The sequence below is a fragment of the Megascapheus bottae genome, chromosome 10 (assembly GCF_031878675.1).
Source record: "Megascapheus bottae isolate mThoBot1 chromosome 10, mThoBot2.hap1, whole genome shotgun sequence".
NCBI classification, from domain to species: Eukaryota; Metazoa; Chordata; class Mammalia; order Rodentia; family Geomyidae; genus Megascapheus; species Megascapheus bottae.
Genome location: NC_143518.1, coordinates 36,530,774 through 36,554,681, shown reverse-complemented (window position 1 = coordinate 36,554,681; position 23,908 = coordinate 36,530,774). Strand labels below are relative to the sequence as shown.

The window sequence follows — 23,908 nt, the reverse complement described above, 5'->3', positions numbered from 1 at the left end:
CTTTCTCTATATCCTACCTAATACCTAATATATCCCTTTTTGCACAAAGGTCATTCATTAATTATTTAATATTTTGTAATGAAAATTGCTGAGTACCCTATTAAGTTAGATCAGAACTAAGAAATTTTAGAACTGTGTACCTTAGGAAGAGCAATGGGTCAGTTAGTTTAGAATTTATCTATATGTATGTGAAACTTCTATGTATAGTCTTCAAAGTTCAGCTTGAAAGTTCAACTAATTCTGATGAGCATTCATATTCTTAGAAGTGGTTCTCCCTTTTTGTTACTGGCACCATAGCAGCTTCGACTTATCACCCTTCTCTGTTTCTTACCTGAGGTGTGAAAACTAAGTCTTGCTGGGGGAAGATGTTTCCTCTCATTTCCTGTGCACGGTCCAGTTTTTCAGTGTGGTTTTCAGACGAAGGCAAATGCCTGCTAATCATAGGCTCCCAGGTCCTTGCCCTCTCCCTGAGAGACGCTAGAGGTACAGGCTACAGGATGGAATTCAAATTGAGATACTAAAGAGGTACTGGTGTCTGCTCAAGGTAGATATGTGCAGATGGTCTGGGAGCTGAGACCCAGACCACAGTCATGTGCAATCAGGCTCCTGCTGTCATTTTTATGTCATTTAAGCCAAGACCAGAGTCACAGCCACTAGTGACCATAAAGTAACAGGCTGTTTTATTTTATTTATTGATAGTGCGAGGTTCTTCTGTGGGTCTCCCGATGCCAAAGTTACTGCCATTGGGATGTCACTGTGGGTTTAATTAACAGCTCAGGTTGATTGTGGAAAATCGAGGCAAGTCACCAAACACCCAATTGCTCAAAATTGGGCTGAGGCATTTGGGCTTAGGGAGCAGAATATTCTTAGCCACTTTCAGAGATGATAATTTTAGAAAAATTAACTAGTTTTCTTTTAAGTGTCTGAATTTATTATGCTGTATAAACTACAGAAGAGAATACTTACACAGATAATTTGAATAACAAAGACATTGTAAAGCAAGTTTTTTCTTAAGATTTGCTTCTGTTACTAAAATTGGAGGGTTGGTCATTGTGAGGCTGAAAGTGGGGATTGAGTAATGGCTTTTTGTAGTTCAGGTTCCGAGTCCAAGTAAGATGAAAGGAAACCCATTTCACTATCCTAACTCCTGAGTTTGTTTTCCTTGCCTTTTTACTCCCTCACACAAAATTAATATATCGCATCTCTTTAATGTAAGAAATATTAAATAAATATATGTTGAATGTTGGGAGACTAAGTGATCATAAGCTACATTGTCCCAATCATATAAATGTCTCAGCTTAATTTAAAAAAATAGAAAGGGTATCAATGTATGTGAAGTAATGCACCTTCTATCTGGCAAATATAATGTAACCTTTCTACTAATTACAATAAAATATATGAAAAAATTACTGTTTATTTTCTAGTCTCCAGCCCTTCTGAATTCTATTTTCCTTGTGGCCGAGACAGTAGGTGCTGGCTAATGATCTCTGGTCATGGCTTGTAGAATAGTAAAAACTTATCAAGAAATAATGATGGTGAAGAAATGATAGTGAGAACAGAAGAGATACTAAGAAGGAGAAAAGATGCCAGGAAGTAAGAATCAAGGAGAATGAATTTAATATATCTGGATCTGAATCCTAGACTCTTTTTTATTGTCATTGACACATAACTCTCACTCTGACATATGGTAACAACACTCCAATTTTTCTGTAGTTTATGTTGCCCTTGTCTTGTCTAATCATCCATTCTCAAGCATCAGAGGAGAGCTACATACATTCACTTATGCAGTAAGTGGATCCTTTCTAGCTCTGGTGTTTGGCCCAGGATAGGTGTATGGAATTTAAAGTAGAAAACCAGGAACAAAACTTTATAGTAGTCATTGGTGGTGGAAGATAGTCACATCTTCTCCATTAAAGAATGCACAATCATATTGTATATACGATTATTTGTTTATTTGAAATGGGAAAGGGAAGGGGGGAAACAATATGAGGGGAGGGGATGGGGGAAGGGAAATGGGGACAAAAACATGAGTAGGGGTATCAATGTTTGTGAAGTAATGCACCTTCTTCTATCTGGCGAATATAACTGTAACCCTTCTATTAATTACAATAAAATATTAATTTAAAAAAACAATTCAAATGTATCATGGCATTATTTTTTAACCTAAAGAAATGAATTCTCTCTTCCTCCTGTCTGGACTCTGGGAGCTAAAGGGGTCAGAGATTTCCATATTTAGGTTAAAAATTGAGGCAAGGTAGAAGTAGAATTATGAGATGCACACAAATGGTAGTTGGCACTTTAGATTTCACTAAAGTGGTCCACCTCTGGACTTCTAAGCTTGAAAATAGATTTGTATTTTTGCTACTGAGTTAGATTATCATTATTCTACTAATTGAGTTAGAATATCTGTTCACAGCACCCCCAAATCACCCGAAATGAGACCATTTCGGTTCTAGTATGGACTGGAGATGACTTACAATGTGAACTGTTAGGGCAATGTAAGTGAAATAGATGATTATATTAAGGAATTAAAGTGAGAGTAACAGCATACAAATAATATATATTTATTAAATTTGAGTTGAATGTTAAGCACCAACGTTCATATGAACTAATGGGAAAAATATAACTAGAGTTGCTCAGTCATATAAAGCCTAACAGATGTAATTTCTAATTTAGGTATATGGATTTTATTAATAGTAAATAATTGTTGGATATCTAAGCAAAATGGAAGGTCTATAAAATGTAGTTGGATTATACCTTTAAACTACAGAATTATAACAACAGATGCTGGAGGGGATGTGGCCAGGAGGGATCACTACTGCACTGTTGGTGGGAGTACAAACTCGTTCAACCACTATGGAAGGCAGTATGGCAGTTCCTCAAAAGACTAAACATAGAACTCCCCTATGACCCAGCAATTCCACTACTTGGCATTTACCCAATCATCCAGAACCAAGGACATACTAAATCCACTAGCACAATGATGTTCATTGCAGCACTATTTACAATAGCAAAGATATGGAACCAACCCAGATGTCCCTCAGTTGATGAGTGGATCAACAAGATGTGGTATTTGTACACAATGGAATTTTTTTTTTTTGCCAGTCATGGGCTTGGGCTCAGAGCTTGAGCACTGTCCTTGGACTTTCTCAAGGCTAGCACTCTACCACTTGAGCCTCAGTACCACTTCCGGCTTTTTGCTCTGTATGTGGGGTACCGAGAAATCGAACCCGGGTCTTCGTGCATGCTAGGCAAGCACTCTACCACTAGGCCAAACTCCCAGCCCCACAATGGAATTTTATACTGCTGTCACAAAGAATGACATTGCCCCATTTATTAGGAAATGGAAATACTTAGAAAAAAATCCTATTAAGAGAAGTAAGCCAGACTCAAAGGAACATAGGATCAATGGTTTCCCTCATTTGTCATAATCAGTAGAAACCTTGGGTTCTCATAGCAGAGGTTCACAATGGAGCAAAACCTAGATATATAAGGCTATACAGTATGATGTTAAACAAAAGGACCTCCGTGATATAGAAACAAAAGCCATATAATGAGTGATTGTTGTCCTTAATGTACTATGTTATCTCTCATCTCTTTTGCTGTCTCTTGGTTATCTCATATTGTTACAGTATCTCACTTTGCTATCTGATATATTGGATATATTTGTATTTGGTTATTTGAAATTGGATAGGGAAGGGGGGGAAACAAGATGAGGGGTGGGGATGGGGGAGGGAAATGGGGACCAAGACATGTGAAAGGGTATCAATGTATGTGAATTAATGCACCTTCTATCTGGCGAATATAATGTAACCCTTCTATTAATTACAATAAAAATATATGAAAAAAACTACAGAATTATAGCCTTCATGAAAAGTATAGGCTTATTTATATAGTAGCTTACTTAGGTCTCTGGTTTATATGGATTGCTATGCTGGATTAAGGATTTCAGAAATTTAGGATGATACTAGGCCATGAGAATTTGTTGTGGTCTCGTTCTCAGACACTACAGACCACTCGTTGTTCTTCTTATACAATAGACACTCAATTGTAGCTTTGAGGCCTGGCACATTTATACTTTGATTTCAGTTATCTTGCTCCAAAGAGCACTTCAACTCATCTGATGTCCCCCTGCTACCGCTCCCCTGACTTTTGAATTATTCTTATTTAAAAATTACGTTCAGCATTCCTATAGATCTTTGCTTCTTTTTCATGCCTTTGATTTCAGATGAAAATCTCACTTCCTTGCTCTGTAGGCACCCGTCCAAGAAGAACTGAAAGGCTGAAGGTCAAGAATGTCTTCCTTTCCTCAGTCTCTCTCCTTCTACAGCCTCTTGGCTCTTCCTCTTCAGCATTCAGGAGAATAAACTGAATCTTTGAACCCTCTTAACAACATGTCTCCCTCCCTGACCGCACTCTTCTAGTCTCTCTATCTTTGAGTTTAAGCCTTTAGATTCTGCATAACTGGGCTCAAGTACTATTCAATATCCTGCACCTGGCTTATTTCACCTCACATCTTGTTGTTTAGATTCATCAATGTTTTGCAATTGGAAAGATTTCCTTTGTCCTTTAGGAATGAATAGCATTCTATTGCATGTTTGTGCACACTGAATTTTGTTTAGCCATTGTTCTGTCAAAGGATATTTAGGGTTCTATATAAATAATTCTCCATTAAATTCGGCAGGACAGATATCACTTTGGAGAAAATATTTTATTTCTTTTGTATGTATCCTTTCAAGTAGAATTGTTGAACTATATGTTACCTCTATTGTGAGTTTTATGAGAAACCCCCATACTGTTTTCTACAATGGCTATACCAATTTACATCCCCACCAACTATGTTTAAAGATTATCTTCTCTCCTATCCTGTTGAACACTTGTTATCTTTTCATGTCCTGACAATAGGCTTCCTAGCAGGTGGGAGGTGAGAACTCACTTCGGTTTTCTTTTGCATTTCCTGATCATCAGTAATGTTCAGTCCTTTTCTCATTATTTTTGGCCATTTCTATGTCTTCTTTGAACATCTTAAAATCAAGTTATTTGATTTTTTTCCTATTGAGTTTTATGCATGCTTTATTGACTTTGGATACAAACACTTTATCATATAATCATTTAAAAATACTTCCCCTTATTCTGTAGGTTGCCTTTAATTTCCTTTCCTGTGCTCTCAATAAAAGGTATAAAGATGTATCTCAGTTTAGTGAAATATATATATATGTATATATAGTAATCCCACAATAAGCATTATTCTATTAGTGTGTGTGTGTAAGTGGAGATGGGGAAAAATGGTATTTTGAGAAGTTGGGGCCACAGAGAATAGAGCTGAAGGTCACCTCTTATTCTTTTCAGGTAAACTTTCCTACAGTAAGAGGGACCTCAGAAACTCCCATATTCTTCTCCATTGGGCAGTTTCAACTTTACTTCAACTATAATATAGTCAATGTATGTGTTCTTCAGCTCTATAAAGGGATGTTCTGAGAGTGTTTTGGACATTGCATTTTGGTGAAATAGGGATAGATTAGTCACCTAAAGTTAGTCTGGGAATACCCATCACCAAACCTTTGGGTCTAGGCACAGTAGAACTCCAGATGGGGAAAATAATTCCTACTGTTATAAAACAAATTCAATATTGGCTTTTATTTCTCTCTTTTTAGAGGATCTGCCTCTTCTTTCCTTTTCTTTACATCCTGATCTACTTTTTTATTCTTTCAATATAATATATAACAATGTAATTTATTCTTAAAATATGCCAAAAGCACGTTGTGATTGAAAACAATCATAAATCCTTACAATGATCTTATTTTAATTATTCCAAAATTATAGAGTTGAAGTTGCTAGTTTGTGAATACACAGCAATGCTGTGAGGAAATTACTGTTAAATTCACACTATTTATCTCCCAACGGAGTCATTAAAGTACCTGTTGCTCCAGTGGAAAGCTGAAAAATAAAAATTTATATTAGTATTGAATAACTCAGTTTCTTTATTGAAATAAAGAAATGCTGCTTTCTCTGTAGGAGATGTAACCATCAGTCTGGGAATTCCCAAAGAGAGAGTGCAGCATTTCTAGTCTTAGTTTCCCAAAAGGACAATGTCAATGCATGGACAACAGCAGAACTGTCTTTAATCTTTGTATGTCTCTGTGTTCACATGACATTCTGGCAAGCAGCTGACCTATGTTACTGGACTTAGATCCATCCTGAAGAAATTTCCAATCCAAAGAATCAAAGTTACTAAAGACTTGATTTCTTCTTTTGTGAAAGAGTCCTAGGAGAATAAGAGGATAGTTGAAGTGTCTAGTATAGCATAGTATGAGAGTTCTATCCAGGATACTATCATACAACTTTGGGAGCTGAGTACCTGCTCAGAACTTTTTTCAGAGCTAGCTTCACTTCTTTGTTTCTCAGCGTGTAGACGAGCGGGTTGAGCAGTGGAGTGATCACAGTGTAGGTGACTGCCACAAGCAGGTCTTTATCGGAGGAGTGTAGGGACGAGGGCCTCAGGTAGATGGAGGAGGCGCAGCCATAGTGGACGATAACCACCGTGAGGTGGGAGGCACACGTGGCGAAGGCTTTCCGCTGTCCCTCTGCAGAGGAGATCTTGAGGATGGTGGAGACGATGAAGACGTAGGAGATGAAGATCAGCACAAAGGGAACTAGCAGCACCAGAATGCTGAGGAAGAAGATAACCATCTCCTTCAGGTTGGTGTCGGTGCACCCCAGCTTTAGGACGGGGGAGATGTCACAGAAGAAGTGGTTGATCCGATTGGATGCACAGAAAGGCTCGCTGAACACCAGGATGTTGACCACCACCGAGATGAGGAAGCCACAAAAGCTGGAGGCCAGGACCAGCTGCACGCAGGTGGCCTGGCTGACGATGAGCGTGTAATTGAGGGGATTGCAGATGGCAACGTAGCGGTCATAGCCCATGACAGCGATGAGGAAACAGTTGGTGCAAGCTAAGCTCACAAAGAAATACAGCTGGGCAGCACACCCAGCAAAAGAAATACTTGGGATTGTGGACAGAAGGTTGGTTAGCATCTTGGGCACGATGACCAGGGTGTAGCAGGTTTCAGAGCATGAAAGGATAAAGAGAAAGAAGTACATGGGGATGTGCAGAGTCCTGTCCAGACGAATGACAGTCAGGATGGCCGCATTGGCCACCAGAGTGGCCAGGTAGATGAGGAGGAAGATAAAGAAAAGAAGGATCTGAAGATCCCCCAGGTGTGAAAAGCCTACCAAGATAAACTCAGCGATCATGCTTTGGTTCTGTCTCCTCATTGGTCAGTTGCAATCAAACTCTGACCACTTGCAATGAAGAACACCTAATTTGACAGAAGTGAAATCAGAAGACATGAGCCATGACACAGGTAATACAGAAACCTAAAGAAGGTTAACTCTTGTGTTGTTTCTGTGTTCCATATTCATAGACACAGAGGGAGGTTCACACTGTGTGATATAGATCTCCTCACATCTAATCCTTCCATCAAGGCAGAAGAAAACTTGAGACTCAAAAAGGTTAAAGTTCTGTTTAACCAACTTGAGGGTGGTCCCTTAGGTATCCATGATCTTCAAAGCCATTTCGTTAAAATCTAGTAAAAGCAAAAACAAAACAATACAAAAACAAATATGTAATTGGCTGGTTCAAGGGTTCATCTTCTATTTACACAGGATGAGTCATGGAGCCTCTGGGTCAAAGCTTGCAAAGGCTCAGAGACTCAGATTTCTCTTGTCATGAGTGCAAGGGAATCTTGGGCGAAGAAACTCCATTACCTCCATTATTGTTCTCAGAACAATGCTTGGTATTATTGGCAGAGGATCTATAGTTGTCTTTAGTTTGACAACACTAAGATTAGCAGACTCATGAAAGGAGACAACCATTACATAGAAAAAAAATCAGTAATATTCTAGCTCAATCTGTCCTCAGTTCTGGGGGCCTTCTTAGAGCAATTTAGGAGGTATTGTTCAATCTCTGCAGTAAAGGACAAATTATAAGGACCTCTTAAAGTTAAGAAGTCTTACCTCATGAAACAGGCTGATTTCTTACGCCCTTTTGCTGGATATCATACTTGGAATGTCCTTGCTCTGAGGTGAACTATCTCTTTGGAGGATGCAACCATGGTCCTCGACTTAAATCCTGTAGATGCCCACAAGAAATTCAGTTCCTGTTTAGAAATGCCTTCTGGTGGTCAGGAGTGTGGCTTGTTCTTGGAAGTTTCTGTCATATACTCCATCTTAGTTGTTTTAGTCATGCATCTGCCCCTCAGCTGCAGACAAACCATCTTATAGAACTAATTTGTGTCTCTCTGCTTCCACACATGAGCCTCATCTTGCCCTCTTTGTCCTTCAAGAGTAACAAATATCTCCCCTTCAAAGTTCTATCTCTCAAGAGATTTCCCAGAATACCCTACTCGACTTTGATAATTACTCCCACTTACATTGCTGTTGATGATGCTGGGCCACATAGCATGGTGGTGAGGAGAAGTATGTCAAGTTCTTCACTCCAACTCCCTAGATTCTTCCATGTTAGAACCTTGAGGAAAATCAAGTCCCACAATTGTGGCTCATGTTTTGATCTGTGAAATGGCAACAATCATAGCAGGAATCAAAAGGCCTTTGTGAGTGACAAACATTCCTAACAAAACACCTTATCCAGAGCAAGTGTATAGTAAAAGTTTACAGCGAATGCCTAACCCCCACCCTGTTACAAACAAAGAAGTGGAGAACCGAGAAAGTTCAGCATGTATAGGCATTGAACAACCAAGGTGAATCTGTATCCTAAATATCCTAAACTCTCTTGTCCACGACTGGGTCCTATCTGTAGTGTTTTCTTTGCATTTGTTCTTGTATGTCAGTAGCTTAGGAGATCCATCAGTGACTTCTTTGATGTGTATGAGCTTCATGAAGGCTTTCTGCCACACTCCTCCACTTCCTCCCATACCCTAGTCCACGTTTAAACATTGTACATTTTACATTTATGTTTAAACATTGTACATTCTTCTGCCAAGATACATATCTGTCCTGCTGTCTGGGAAGTTTTGCCTTTTTAAAAGTTTGTCTCTTTTAGCAATATTTTGCTGCTTTACATTTCTTAAATCCTTGTTTGACTAACTCTCTCTTGACTCTGTGTGGTCTCCATCTCTGACTGTGGCATAATCCATCTGACTGTGCATGATTTCTAGCAGACCCTGCTTCTGACACTCCAGTTAATTTTAGAGAGGACTGCCAGATAATGTGACTAATCAGAGAAAGTTATCTATAACTTCAGCACAAAGGAGACACTTACATTCACAGGCAAGTTCTTTTCTCCTGTGTCTCATCAAAGTCTAGAGAGAAGAGGGAAATACGCAAACTTTGGAGGAGTATTAGCAGAATTTTTTTCTTCTCCTATCTCGTTAAGGAAAATTGAAGGACCATGAGATTTTGTAGATTAAAGGTGTCTCTAACTAGTTGTTGGACAGCACTGATCTTAGCACTATGTCCCTGATGGTACATGCTTCAGAAAAATCCCTCTGCCTCATAATAGTTGGGACACCCCAGGGACTGAGGCATTAGAAGGAAAACTTCTTTGTATTCCAGGCCTTAACACCGTGTATATGTACGTATTCAGTTTTAAAGAAAGGACCTCACCCTTTAAATTATTTAATCTACTTGATCTATGTAGATAAAAAGGTTTTGAACATTTCAAGTACTTTTGCATGGGTCATCATACAGTTTGAATTAAGGTTACATTTGCTGTAATTGAACTCTCACTCTCTTAATAACTTTACAGACTCTAGATGTAGACTGACTCATTTGAGGGATTTAAACAAATGATATCTTTTCTGGAACACTTGTCATAGTGTATTTGGATTGACCAGATTTTACACACACACACACACACACACACACACACACACACACACACACACCACACACGCACAAGTGTGTGCATACACACATTTCATTCTGAGGGGGGCACAAAGTATAATTCTTTTGGTATTCCTTTATCTACTAGACTGATCCCTTTAAAGATGTTCACTGGTGCAGACTTTCATCTATGCATTCATCAGTTAATTAATACATTAGGCATCTATGGTGTTCCTATAAGGTAGACACTTGTGAAGGTCTTGGTGGGAAAGGTGGTGTGAAGATAAGACTGGTATACGTGGTCTATGTCCATAGTGGTTTGTGGACCACCCAAACACAACCCTCCTGAGTCATGTGTAACCACGTATATTGTTGGGTTTTAACAAAATTCCTCACAGTGAAAATAAACATTTGGTTGGGGTCAGGAGTTTGGCCTAGTGGTAGGGTGCTTGCCTAGCATGCAGGAAGACCCGAGTTTGATTTTTTGGTTCCACATACATAGAAAAGCTGGAAATGGTACTGTGGCTCAATTGGTAGAGCACTAGCCTTGAGAAAGCCCAAGTACAGTGCACAGGCCCTGAGTTTAGTTCCCAGAAAGTATGAAAAACATAAGTAAGGGACTTAGAACCAGATGTGGCAGCTGGTACTTGTAATCTATTCATTATCCTAGATATGCACCCTTCAGGAAAATTCTTTTTTTTTTGGCGGGGGGTGGGGGTGTGATGGAGTTTGAATTCAACCTGTGCCTGGGCACTGTCCCTGAGCCTGTCAGCTCAAGGGTACCACCCTACCCCTGGGCCTGGACATTGTCCCTGAGCGCTTCAGTTCAAAGCTACTGCCCTATCCTTGAGCCAAGCCCCACTTTCCGCTTTCTAGAGGTTAATTAGAGATAAGAGTCTTAGGTTCTTTTGTGCCTGGGCTGTCTTTGAACCTTGATCCTCAGATCTCAGCCTCCTGAGTAGCTAGGATTACAGGTGTGAGCCACCACCTCAGCTCCTTCAGGAAAATTCTATTATGTCAGACAGTGTTTTTGTTGTTTTCATGTTACTAAGGATACAACTACAGGAGAGGATACTAGGTTAAGGAGAATAAGATTAAAAGCTGAGGAATTAGAGACAACTATAATTTACTGAGAAGGGTTGACGAGGTGAAGGGGCCCAGAAACATTCTCATGCTTACCTTGGAAAGATGAACTGAATGCTAAGGTGTTTAAAGGGTTGGAATGAAAAAAGATACCAGTAACTTCTAGAAAGACAGAAAAATATTAAAATTCATTTATATGAATCTATTTGAAGTGATGCAGATGTCTGAGAATGGTAAACACTTGAATAGCAATATGCATGTAGGTATCTATGTATGTATCTATCTTAGTACTGAGATTTTAACTGAAAGCTTTATGTCTTTGTAAGTGACCTATTCACGGAGTCTTTCCCTTGGTCCAAATACAGTGGCTTTCTGAGAGTAAGTTAGAATCTTCTGGTTATTTTCAGTAACAGGAGATTCTGTGGGTGATTTAGAGGCTTATATATTGGGAGGCTGTGATGAATGTTAGGAAGGCTTTCCTTCACTGTAATCATCTGAATGATTACAGGATGCCCTTTGATAGTGTTGGCTGTTCCAGGACTGATGTGGGATTCTCAAGAAATCTTCATAACCAGGGAAAGCCAATGTCTACTATGTGACACGTGTTGGCATATTATGAAGCATAAATACAAAGCAATAGCAAAACCACAGCTGGCTTTCCTTTCAATTTTCCAGATAATTTATGCATGCCCTTTATTTGTGAAAGTCCTTTAGCAAGAGATTCCCACAATGCAGTACTGAGAACTTAAAAGCAAAAAAATATAAGAAACATTAAGAAATAAATAACCAGCAAGTTTTTCCCTTTGGGATATCCAACAGCCACATAGTGTTTTTTTTTCATGTTCCATTTCTTTTAATTTGTTTTGTTTTTTCTTTTGGGTTGTGAGGCTTGAACTCTGAGTCTGGGAGCTGTCCCTGAGCTCTTCAGCTCAAGGCTAGTGCTCTATCACTTGAGCCACAGCACCACTTTCTTTTTTTTTTGTGCCAGTCCTAGGCTTGAGCTCAAGGCCTGAGCACTGTCCTTGGACTTTCTCAAGGCTAGCACTCTACCACTTGAGCCTCAGCACCACTTATGGCTTTTTGCTATGTATGTGGGGTACCGAGGAATCGAACACCGGTCTTGGTGCATGGTAGGCAAGCACTTTAACCACTAGGCCAAACTCCTGGCCCCCACACAGCACCACTTTCTCATGTTCTTTTTCTTAGTACTTACGGTGAATATGTTTCATTCAGGGAGATGCCTCCATTGATTTCCAGAGAAAGATGACTCGACATCCCACAGATTAATTAACCATAGTTTTTTGAAGATGAAATTATGTGGTTTACCACTGTCCACACACCTTACAACAGTAGATTATGTTACTATATATTATATCATTTATTAATGTATAAAAATACATACATCATGAATTGAGAAATATAATGTGGTTTCTGTCAGTAAGTATATGACTACCATTGCTACTTAGGAAGTTGTCTTTTACCCATTTAATATTTGAACATTCACAAAGGTGATTTTACCCACACAGTCTCTGTTAGCCTCCATTAGTAAATTTCACCATTATATATGAAGAAATAAGAGATGCCTTAGAAAATCTTCAGAATCCAGACATACTCTTCTTTGTTATGGGAGTCTAGAAACTGTTTCCTTAAAAAAACTAGGGCGAATCACGAGGCACGTGTAATGAATTAGCATGTTTCTGCGTGTAGACTGTTGGTGTAATAGTACAAGACTGAAGTGATCCAGGAGTGATCTCAATTACATATATTCATATTACATATATTCTTCTATATATTTGTATATAGATGAAAGCAACACTCCTTTGAGAAATAATACATAGTTCAAACTTATGTACCTAAGCCATAGAGAAAGAAGAATTTTTATCTTTTATTTTTCATCCCTTGTGGGGCTTGAACTCAGGCCTAGAGGCTGTCCCTGAGCTCTTTTGCTCAAGGCAAGCAGTCTACCACTTTGAGCCACAGTACCACCTCCAGTTTTTGAGTGGTTAATTGGAGATACGAGAATTACAGGGACTTTTCCTCCTGGGCTGGCTTTGAACTGTGATCCTCAGATCTTAGCTTCCTGAGTAGCTAGGACAATAGGCATGAACTATGGGCACATAACAAGAAAGAAGTATTTTTAGCGCTTTTACTTTGACTAGTAAAATTCTGCAATCTTGTTATTATAGAGTAAGTGCAGTCCACTGATAGTCCGTTCTGAGTAGACTCTACTTTGGATAGACAGGTGGGGCTCTTTCAGGTATTGTTGCATAGCTGGTACTGACTGTGTGGGGCTACTTGCCCCTGAGTGATGGTAGAAGGAGAAGGAGCTAGCTTTCCCAGCATTATTGACTAAAAAAAGAAAAGTCATGATTTTTTTCCACATTGATTTGTGAGATTACTTTTGTAGAGGATCAGGTTCTCAAATATACAGAGAGCAATTTCACACTATTTGACTTTTTCTGCACGATTAGCCTGCTGTTTTGATTCCTGACTAATCTCGCTACTAGGAAAAATGAGGTCCTGTACCACTTGTCTCCTTTTCAGAACTGTGTTATCTCTGCACACAAATTTAGGAAAACAATTTTCAGGCTGACTTCACAATTTGTACAGAGATTTTGAAAGGATTACATTGAAGTCATGGATTGCTTTGGATGAAATTGGCGAAGCATTAAGTATTTAGTTATTGTACTACCTATATTGCCCTAAATTTAATGTAGATTTGAGATAGATTGTCAAATATTTAGTGCCTTATCAAATATTTTAATAAGAATTTCTGAGGTCAGAGGCCTAGGAAGACAACTGTGTAACAATACCCATTTAAAAATTCTTTTGTAATGGCATAAAATTATTTTTAGTTCATATGCATAATAGTGACATGAAGATAAAAATTGCTCAACCTGAAATACAAACATAGAATTTATAAGTAGCTACATTTAGCATGTTGTCAAGAAACATTTAAAATGATGTTCTGCACACTTCTTTTTTTAAAAATATTTTTTATTGTAATTAATAAAAGGGTTACATGATATTTGCCAGATAGAAGGTGCATTAATTCACATACATTGATACCCTTTCACATGTCTTGGTACCCATTACCCTCCCCCCCATCCCCACCCCTCAGCTTGTTTTCCCCCCTTTCCTATCCAATTTCAAATAACCAAATACAAATATATCCAATATATCAGATAACAAAGTGAGTGATATAACCAAGGGACAGCAAAAGAGATAAGAGATAACATAGTATATTAAGGACAACAATCATTCATTATATGGCTTTTGTTTCAATATCCTGGAGGTCCTTTCAATCAGCTTCATACTACGTGGCTTTATGTATCAAGGTTTTGCTCTATTGCAAATCTCTGCTATTAGAGCCCAAGGTTTCCACTGATTATGACAAATGAGGAAAACCATTGAGCCTAAGTTCCTTTCAGTCTGGCTTACTTCACTTAATATGATTTTTTCTAAGTCTTTCCATTTCCTAACAAATGGGTCAATGTCGTTTTTTCTGACAGCAGCATAGAATTCCATTGTGTACAAATACCACATCTTGTTGATCCACTCATCAACTGAGGGACATCTAGGTTGGTTCCATATCTTTGCTATGGTGAATAATGCTGCAATGAACATTGTTGTGCTAGTGGATTTAGTATGTCCTTGTTTCTGGATGTTTGGGTAAATGCCAAGTAGTGGAATTGCTGGGTCATAAAGGAGTTCCATAGTGGTTGAACGAGTTTGCACTCCCACCAACAGTGTATTAGTGATCCCTCCTGGCCACATCCCCTTCAGCATCTTTTGTTATTCGTTTTCCTGATCCTGGCCATTCTAACTGGAGTGAGGTGGAATATTAGTGTTATTTTGATTTGCATTTCTTTTATGACCAGAGATGTTGAGCATTTCTTCATGTGTCTATAGGCCATTTTTGTTTCTTCTTCAGAGAAGACTCTCTTTAAGTCTTTGGCCCATTGCAATACAGAGAAAGAAATGGCACCTAAACATCATACCATCTAAGTACCACAAGAACTGTCAAGATACAGGCCCTAATGAAAGCTTTTAAAAATGGTAGGAACTAATAAATATCTCTCAATCCTAACTCTCAATATCAATGGACTTAACTCTCCAATTAAATGGCGTAGTCTGTCTAGTTGGAACAAAAAGCAAGATCCATCATTCTGCTGTCTTCAAGAGACACATCTTACCCAAAATAACAAACATTTTTTGAAAGTGAGAGGTTGGAATAAACTCCATCAAGCTAATGGCCTCAATAAACAGGCTGGAGTTGCCATCCTCATATCAGATAAAATAGACTTCAAACTAAAATTAGTGAGAAAAGACAAAGAAGGTTACTACATACGACTAAAGGGATCTTTCCTCCAGGAAGACATAGCGATCCTAAATATCTACATACCCAATCCCGGAGCTCCAAACTTCATCAAGCAAACTTTACTTTCACTGAAACCATACATAGATTGAAACACAGTGATTGTTGGTGACTTTAACACACCACTCTGACCTATGGACAGATCAACAAGGCAAAAACTCAGCAGAGAAACCTTAGAATTGAACAACTATATAGACCAACTAGATCTAACAGACAACTGCAGAATATTCCACCCAGAAACAACACAATATAAGTTTTTCTCAGCAGCACATGGAACATTTTCCAAAATAGACCACATCTTAGGCCATAAAACAAACCTGGACAGACTCAGAAACACTGAAATTATTCCCTGCACTCTCTCAGACCACAAAGGCATCAAATTGGAACTGAACACACATCTCCACAATGAAAACCCTGTAACTCATGGAGATTGAACAACACATTGTTGAATCACCAATGGGTCATCGAAGAGATCAGAACAGAAATCCAACAGTTTATGAAATTTAACAATAAGGAGCATACAAAATACTAGCTCCTTTGGTACACGGCAAAGGCAATACTCAGAGGAAAATTTATAGCTCTGAGTGCCTATAACAACAAGCTGGAAAAATCGTACTTCTTTTTTTTTAATTTTATTTTTTATTGTTGGGGTAATGTATAGAGCGGTTACAGTTACATTTGCCAGGTAGTAGGTGCATTACTTCTCACACATTGATACCCCTTCTCCTATTTCTGTCCCCATTTCCCTCCTCCCCACCCCTCCCAATTGTTCTGTGCACTTCTGATGGTGTTTTTGTGTTTTTGTTTAATTGTAAAGATGATGTACAGAGGAGATACAGTTACATAAGTAACTCCCTCATTTATTTCCACCATCCCCCCCAGCTTTCCTCCTCTCCAAGTTGTAAAGTTCCAACATAGTGTCTTGTAAGTGAGTATTACTGTTGCATACACATCCAGAGTATCCTGACTAAAAAATCCCAATGAACATTTTCCATGTGCTCTACTGCATTACAGTCTCAACTGCTTATTTACTATGTCCATATGAAGCAACATTTTAAACCAGGCACTTGTGGCTCATGCCTGTAATCTTGAGAGACTGAGATGGTTGAGAATGTGGTTTGAATCCAGCCTATGTAGGAAAAAAATGGTTTTTGAGACCCCTTCTAAAAGAATTGCTGGTTGTGGTGGCTAATGCCTTATATCCTTGTTACTCGAAAGCTTAGCATGAGTGAATCAATCATGGGCAAGAAACAAGACACTATTTCAAAAGTAATAAGGAACGACCCAGAGCTAGAAACATGTGTTGTCAATAAGAGTATCAGTGAAGGACATGTAAGAACCCGAGTTCTGCCAAAACCAAAAGTGAAAAACGCTGGGGAAATATTAGGAAAATTTCAAAGATTTTATATGTGCAAACTAGATTTTCCCACTTTTGAGGACATCTAGCATCTGTGAGTATTTTCTATGTCAAACCAGACTATATAAAACCCCAAAAGAACATGGAGTTAGAAACAGAAGACACAAGAGTATCATCTCTGAACACCACAAGCTTAATCCCATGCTCTAGAGTATTTAAGAGGACTTCTGAAACTATCTGGTGAGAAATCATTGACTGAATTAGAAAGTTAGAAGGGATCCTAGGGGTCATAGTACAACAACTACATGATATAAAACTATTTCAGCAAAATATTTTTTGGGGGAAGTTCATTATCTATTTCATTATCTTCCATGCATCTAATAGTTTATTCCAGTTATTTCTTACTCATCCCCTTTCAAATAAAGAGCCTGTGATCAAGATATATTATTTCCATAAACTATGTTGTTGAATGGCAACTCTTTTGTACAATAATTTAAAAATAATTTTTAAAAGATGGTTAAAAATAATGAGCTGAATGGGTATTGAGGTTCAAGAAGTAATGTACCCATTGCCTGACAAATGTAACTGTAACCCCTCTATATGTTATCCTGACAATAAAATACAATAAAAAATTAATGAGCCTTGGTATGCAAGTTATATGTGTTTCCTAAACCTCTGGAAATAGAAGGAGTTTGAAACTTTCACTTCATGTTCTGTGAGGCTGAGTAGAATGCTTATTTTTCTATTCTTTTTGATTTATTTATTTTGATTGGCCTTGAGGCTTGAACTTGGCTTGGGCACTGTCCCCAAGCTCTTCAGCTCAAGGCTAGTGCTCTACCACTTCAGCTACAGTGTCACTTCTGCTTTTTTGTGTGTGTGTGTGTGTAGGGGGGTGGTCATTACTGCCTCCAACCAAAAGGTACAGAAAGAAGAAGAGGAGAAAGAGTTTGCAAGGGGGTTCTCAGCCTTTTCTGTTGGCAGTGTCTATCAGTAGTAGTAGAAAACGAGCCATCTTAACAGTGAATCTACAGTAAGAAATAATTCTACAGGCCTACTCCATGGTTTATTATTTGGCAAAAGACAGTTGAAGTCCATTTTCTTCTGGGATCATTGTTGCTAATTGAAGAAAGGGAGAATTTTTCCAGACACCAAGTATTAATGGCTCCCTAGGGTGCTGAACAGTGAAATTACCAAGCAGTGCATTGAGACTAATTCTGATTACCAGAACAAAATGCTATTAATAACAATCATTAGATTTGTAGTTGGCCAGGACATACAGAGGGGCCCAATGGTCACTCTTTTGGAGTGTGAAATGGTGAGTCTTGTTTCTGCTTTGGAAAATTTTAAGAGAATGGGAGAGAAAGGTGTACTGTACAAAGAATGTGCCAGATGTGGCAACTTCCTCAGATTGGTCCTTACAGCCCTGGAAAATGTTAGGACATCAGACAATTGTATTCCTTTATACTGCAGGATTCATACCTTAAATGATGTGAATCTAGTTCATACTAAGGATTTAAGCTTCCGAATTTCTTAAGTGGTTTAAAGAAATTATACGATATAAAATCTTAAGGATATCCCAAAGGTGAGAGCTAATGATACCTTTTAGTTTATGTTTGACTCTGAAATTGTTGAAATAGTCTTAAATCTGGATCCTACAAATACATAGCAGTGGAGTATTGCAAGAGGGTGATGGGAAAAGTAGCTGGATTGAGAGACAAGGTTGATGTTTTAAGGTTAGAAAAGAATTTAGCAGGGAGAAAGGTGAAAAATTCTACCTTAAAAAAGCGTCTACCTTTAGATCATTAGTCTTTAGAAGCAAAGAAAAATGATAGAAGGAAAGAAGAAAGGAAGAGGGGAGGAAAGAAGGGAGGAAGAAAGAAGAAAAACAGGATTTTCCAATGTTAATTCTCAGTGACACTTAAAATGATGCTGTCCACAAGTATTTCTGAACCTTAGTAAAGAAAACTAAAATTTAAAAAGATTAAATTATTTGTCTAAAAATGCTGAAATGAACAATATGTTGGAAATGCACTCTACAACTTGGGAGAGGGTGGGAGGAAGGAACATGGGAAAAAACATGGGAAGGGATGACAATATTAAAGAAGTAACGTACTCATTCCTTTATGAATGTAACTGTAACCCCTCTATACATCACCCTGACTATAAAATAAAAAAATAAAGTATCACTGGAAGGCTAATTATCAACAAACTTTTTTCTTTAAAATGTATATTTATATTTTTTCATTTTATTTTTTATTATCGAGGTAATGTATAGAGGGGTTACGGTTACATTTGCCAGACAGTAGGTGCATTATATATTTATATTCTTTAAGTAATTATACAAAGATATTGCCATTCAACAAAGAAGTTTATGAATCCAATGCATCTTGACAAATGTCATCCCTTTCAAAGTCCTCATCCCTCACTCCCAACCCCTACCTTCTCTCACGTTTCTTAATTTTGTAAGATCTGCATTGAATTTTGTTTACTTCATTCTTCCCCTTCTTCTCTTCTCTTCCCTTACATTTCCTTCATTTTTTCCCCTTTCCCTTTTCTCCTTTTTACTTTCCCCTTCCCCTCTTCTCCCCCCAATCTTCTTTTCTCCTCTACTTTCCTCTCCCTTTCTTTCGTTCCTTCTCAAGTCTTCCTTTTATTTTCTTTCATAAGGAATTTGGAATTTTATAATATTTTTAGGGTTTTTGAATATCAAGATAATTCATTAAAAGTACATTTTAATGGCTATAGGTTTGCCACTTGTCAATTAACTGTGTCAACATCTACTTTGCCATTTAGTCTCTTGTTTCTTCCTGTCTTCTGCAAGCTGTTCCCATGTCCAAATGGCATTCTTTCTTCTATCCCTGCTTCCTAAATAACTGGGAAATAATTTCTCCAATTACCCTTCCTGGTTAATGTGAATGGAGGATAAAGGAAATCTGTAGCTTGAATTTATGCCTTCAATTTCTGCTTTTAGTCTTTAGGATGAAAAAGGAGAAACAAACCATTGAAAATAGTTTTTTTTTCATATAGGATGAAACTATACAAAATGAACTCTAGGATATGGAAACAAGAAAAAAAAGAAAAGTTTTTTAAATTTAAAAAAAAATAGTTTTTGTCCGTCATGGGACTTGGACTCTGCCTGGGTGCTGTCCTTGAGCTCTTCAGCTCAAGGTTACTGCCTTACCCCTGGAGTCACAGCCTCACTTCCCATTTTCTAGTGATTAATTGGAGATAAAAGTCTCACAGACTTTAGTGCCCAGGCTGGCTTTGATCCTCAGATCTCAGCCTCCTGACTAGCTCGGATTACAGGTGTGAGCCATTGTGACTGGCTGAAAATAACTTTTTTTGGGAATTCTTATTTTTCTTTTCTCAAGCACCAATTCTCTTCAGATTCTGCAGTTGTGTTTCTAGAGAAGAACCACTTATGATGAAAGCACTAAATATGGGAATCAGGGGGCCTGAAGAAGTAAAGTTCACCTCACTGAGGTGTTGTTTACTGGGTTGCTTAGCTTATTTATTTGTAGATCTTTTGCCTATAGCTCTGTTTGCACTAATATATTTTATTTAGCATGTATGTGCACATTCACATTCATAGATCAAAATAATAAATTCATCTTCTTATTGTTTTGTACAGATGATATATAATGTGGTTGTAGTTACAGGAATCAGATAATGGGTAATGGGTACAATTCTTTTTGAATCATGAGTCCCTTTTCCTCACTCTCTCTGAGTTTTTCCCTCCCACCCCCACCCAGAAGATGTACAGTGAATTTCCCACATAGTATCCAGTGAATACCACTGTTGCATTTATTTACCCTTGTTCTACATTTTCTGTGCCCTCCTTTTCCTCCCAAACACAAACAAACTAGCAAACAACATAAAAGGAAAAGAAAACAAAACAATGACAACTAACATGTCTCTTGTTTCCTTGTCTTGGAGATCATTTCATAGGATATTGTTTTATATGATCCCATGCACATAGGTATGGAGCCTTTGTGAACCACACTCTTACTCATTGACCCAAACCATTTCCTCTTTAAAACCCTCCATGTTTTAGATACTAATACCTTATTAGAAATATGTTTTACCACAAATGTTTAACATTTGAGGTATTCTTATTCATAATTGTGCCTTTTAACCGTATTTAATTTCTGAGCCTCCTGTTTTATCTATGTATTTTAATATTAGTACCATTTGGCACTATACCTTTAGAGAAAGTTTCAAATCAAGAATTAAAAATTTCCTCCTTTTAGTTGTCTTTTGCTTAGTTTTTCTGTTCTGGCTCTTTTTCATGTATAAAAGAGAATTATTCAGAGACGAGAGCTCAGTTTGGTAGGAATCACCTCTATTTTATTGAATCTTTATTCCATGAATGTGATATTCTCATATCTTCCTTAACGTCTTCGTCAGTGTTAACCAAAGGACATAAAACTCCAGTGAGAAGAAAATATTTGGTTGTTTTCTGTGTAAAGATCCCACACTTTCTTGGCTAAACTCAATGCTTAATTATTGTATACTACTATATATGAAATTCTTTTTTAATAATTTATTATCTTTAAGTAGTTGTACAAAGGAAATACCATTTAACAAGGTAGTTTATGAACACAATCATGATCACATTACCCCTTCCAACATTTTCACCCATCGCTCCTCTACCTCTCCCTTCCCTCACCGTTTTTAATTTTGTGGGATATGCAGTGGATTATTGACTGTATCCTCCCCCTCTTCTCTTCCTCATAAATGAAATTCATTTCTGCAGTTTTTTGGTTTGCTTATATTAGTTGTAGTAAGAAAAATTATGAACCCTCAAGGATGCTGATATTCTAAAGCCTGGAAATCTAACAATATGTATTAAAATGGAAATTGAAGTTGCTGATAAAATTGATTGACTTTCAACTAGACAGACCATCTTGTGATATTCTGTTGCAACCATGTGGGATATGGGACATTAAAAATGGAAAAGAGACTCAGAGAAAGAGACAAGAGATGTGACTTACCAATTTTGAAGATGGAATAGGTGGGGACACAAATTAGTGAATTGCAAGATTCCCTAAAAATGCAGTTAGACAAGTGAAATGCAAGAACCCTTTACTGGCATCTCTCAAATGCAACACAGGCAAGAGAATCTTAGATCACATAACTGCAATGTTTTCTTCTTTCCCTTTCTTTTACAGGTATTGGCAGAAAACTTCACCGTGATCACAGAGTTCTTACTCCTGGGGTTTTCAAGCCTTGGTGAAGTTCAGCTTGATCTCTTTGTGGTTTTTCTCTTTCTCTATCTAGTCATTCTCAGTGGCAATGCCACTATTGTCAGTATTATCCGCCTGGATCAGAGCCTCCACACACCAATGTACTTCTTCCTTGGCATCCTCTCAACATCTGAGACTTTCTATACTTTTGTCATCTTACCCAAGATGCTCCTTAATCTACTTTCTGTGTCTAGAACAATCTCCTTTACTTGCTGTGCCATTCAGATGTTCTTCTTCCTTGGTTTTGCCATTACTAATTGCTTGCTACTGGGGGTGATGGGTTATGACCGTTACGTAGCCATATGCCACCCTCTCCATTATCCCATCCTTATGAGCTGGCAGGTATGTGGGAAGTTGGCAGCTGCTTGTGGGATTGGAGGCTTCTTGGCTTCTCTTACAGTGGTGAATTTGGTGTTCAGCCTTCCTTTCTGTAGCACCAACAAGGTCAACCATTACTTCTGTGACATCTCACCAGTCATTCGCCTGGCTTGTACCAATACAGATGTTCATGAACTTGTTATATTCATCTGTGGTGTTCTTGTTCTTGTCGTTCCCTTTTTCTTTATTTGTGTTTCTTACCTCTGCATTCTAGGGACCATCTTGAAGATTCCTTCAGCAGAAGGCAAACGGAAAGCCTTTTCCACCTGTGTCTCTCACCTTACAGTTGTAGTTATTCACTATGGCTGTGCCTCCTTTATCTACTTGAGGCCTACAGCCAAGTATGTTTCTAACAAGGACAGGCTGGTCACTGTCACATACACCATTGTCACTCCACTACTAAACCCCATGGTCTACAGTCTCAGAAACAAGGATGTCCAACTTGCTCTCAGAAAAGTGCTGGGCAAGACAGGATCTCTGAAACCATATATTTAAAACATGATTCGGGGGGAGGAAGTAGGAAAAAAAGAGGGAGGCAATTCAATAAGAAATGTACTCATTACTTATGTTACTGTAACCCCTGTGTATATCGCCTTTACAATAAAATAAAAAGTTAAACATTATTGTTCTGATTTTTCATAAATAATACACTCCTTTAACAATACATATTATATTCTGTAATTGAAAAATAACGGTACTCTTGGGACTGGGAAAGTAGTTTAGCGGTAGAATTCTAACCATGCTCAAAGCCTGGATTTGATCCCCATCTCCTGCAAACTCCCTTAAAGAAAAAAAATAAGACTTTAGGATCACATCATGAAATGTTTATCTTCTTATGATCCCTTAACATTTATTATTGTTATTGTTATCATTATTAATATTATTATTGTCTGTCATGGGGCTTGAACTCTGTGCCTGGGTGCTATCCCTGAGATTTTTAGCTCAAGGCTAGTGCTCTACTACTTTGAGCCACAGTGCCGCTTCTGGTCTTCTGGGTGGTTAAATGGAGAAAAGAGTCTCATGGACTTTCATGCCTCAGCTGGCTTTGAACTGTGCTCCTCAGATCTCAGCCTCCTGAGTAGCTAGGATTACAGGGGTGACCTACCAGCATCCAGATCTGTTATTATTTTTTATATTAAAAATTTATTGTAAAGGTGGTGAATTGGGGGAGAGGAGGGTTACAGTTACATAAGTAAGATAATAAATACATTTCTTTTTCTTTTTCTTTTTTTGCCAGTCCTGTGCTTGAGTTTAGGGCCTGAGCACTGTCCTTGGACTTTCCTCAAGGCTAGTGTTCTACCTACCCTGAGCCACCGCACCACTGCTGGCTTTTTCTATGTATGTGGTACTGAGGAATCAAACCTGGGTCTTCGTGCATGCTAGGCAGGCACTCTACCACTAGGCCAAACTCCTGGCCCGTCTTTTAAAACACTTAATTTCAATATGGAAGTTAATGTTCTTCAGTGTTTCAGATGGAATACTCAGGTCAGTACCATTTTGATTCTATTAATGAGAAAAGTTATATAGTATCTACTGTAATGAACTGGAAATTCTATAAGAAACTGATTTATTTCTAGGGACATATGACCAAAATTAAAACAACTGGATATACACATCTTA

General features: G+C 38.1%; 2 protein-coding genes across 2 annotated transcripts; one reads left to right on the top strand and one right to left on the bottom strand.

Annotated features, from left to right (window-relative positions):
* Positions 1-6,333: 6,333 nt before the first annotated feature.
* LOC150058072 (olfactory receptor 10T2-like) lies at positions 6,334-7,278 on the bottom strand. The gene has a single exon (XM_090339841.1). It carries the CDS (start codon positions 7,276-7,278, stop codon positions 6,334-6,336), a length of 945 nt encoding a protein of 314 aa, XP_090195967.1.
* Positions 7,279-12,374: 5,096 nt separating this feature from the next.
* LOC150058071 (olfactory receptor 10R2-like) lies at positions 12,375-22,783 on the top strand. The gene is given in 2 exon segments (XM_090341620.1): positions 12,375-12,401; positions 21,836-22,783. Coding segments are annotated over 2 exon segments (975 nt in total).
* The last annotated feature ends 1,125 nt before the right edge of the window (positions 22,784-23,908 follow it).

Bases quoted from the DNA above. Each gene is read 5' to 3' on its own strand.
- LOC150058072 (XM_090339841.1), bottom strand. From the start codon at position 7,278: ATGAGGAGACAGAACCAAAGCATGATCGCTGAGTTTATCTTGGTAGGC.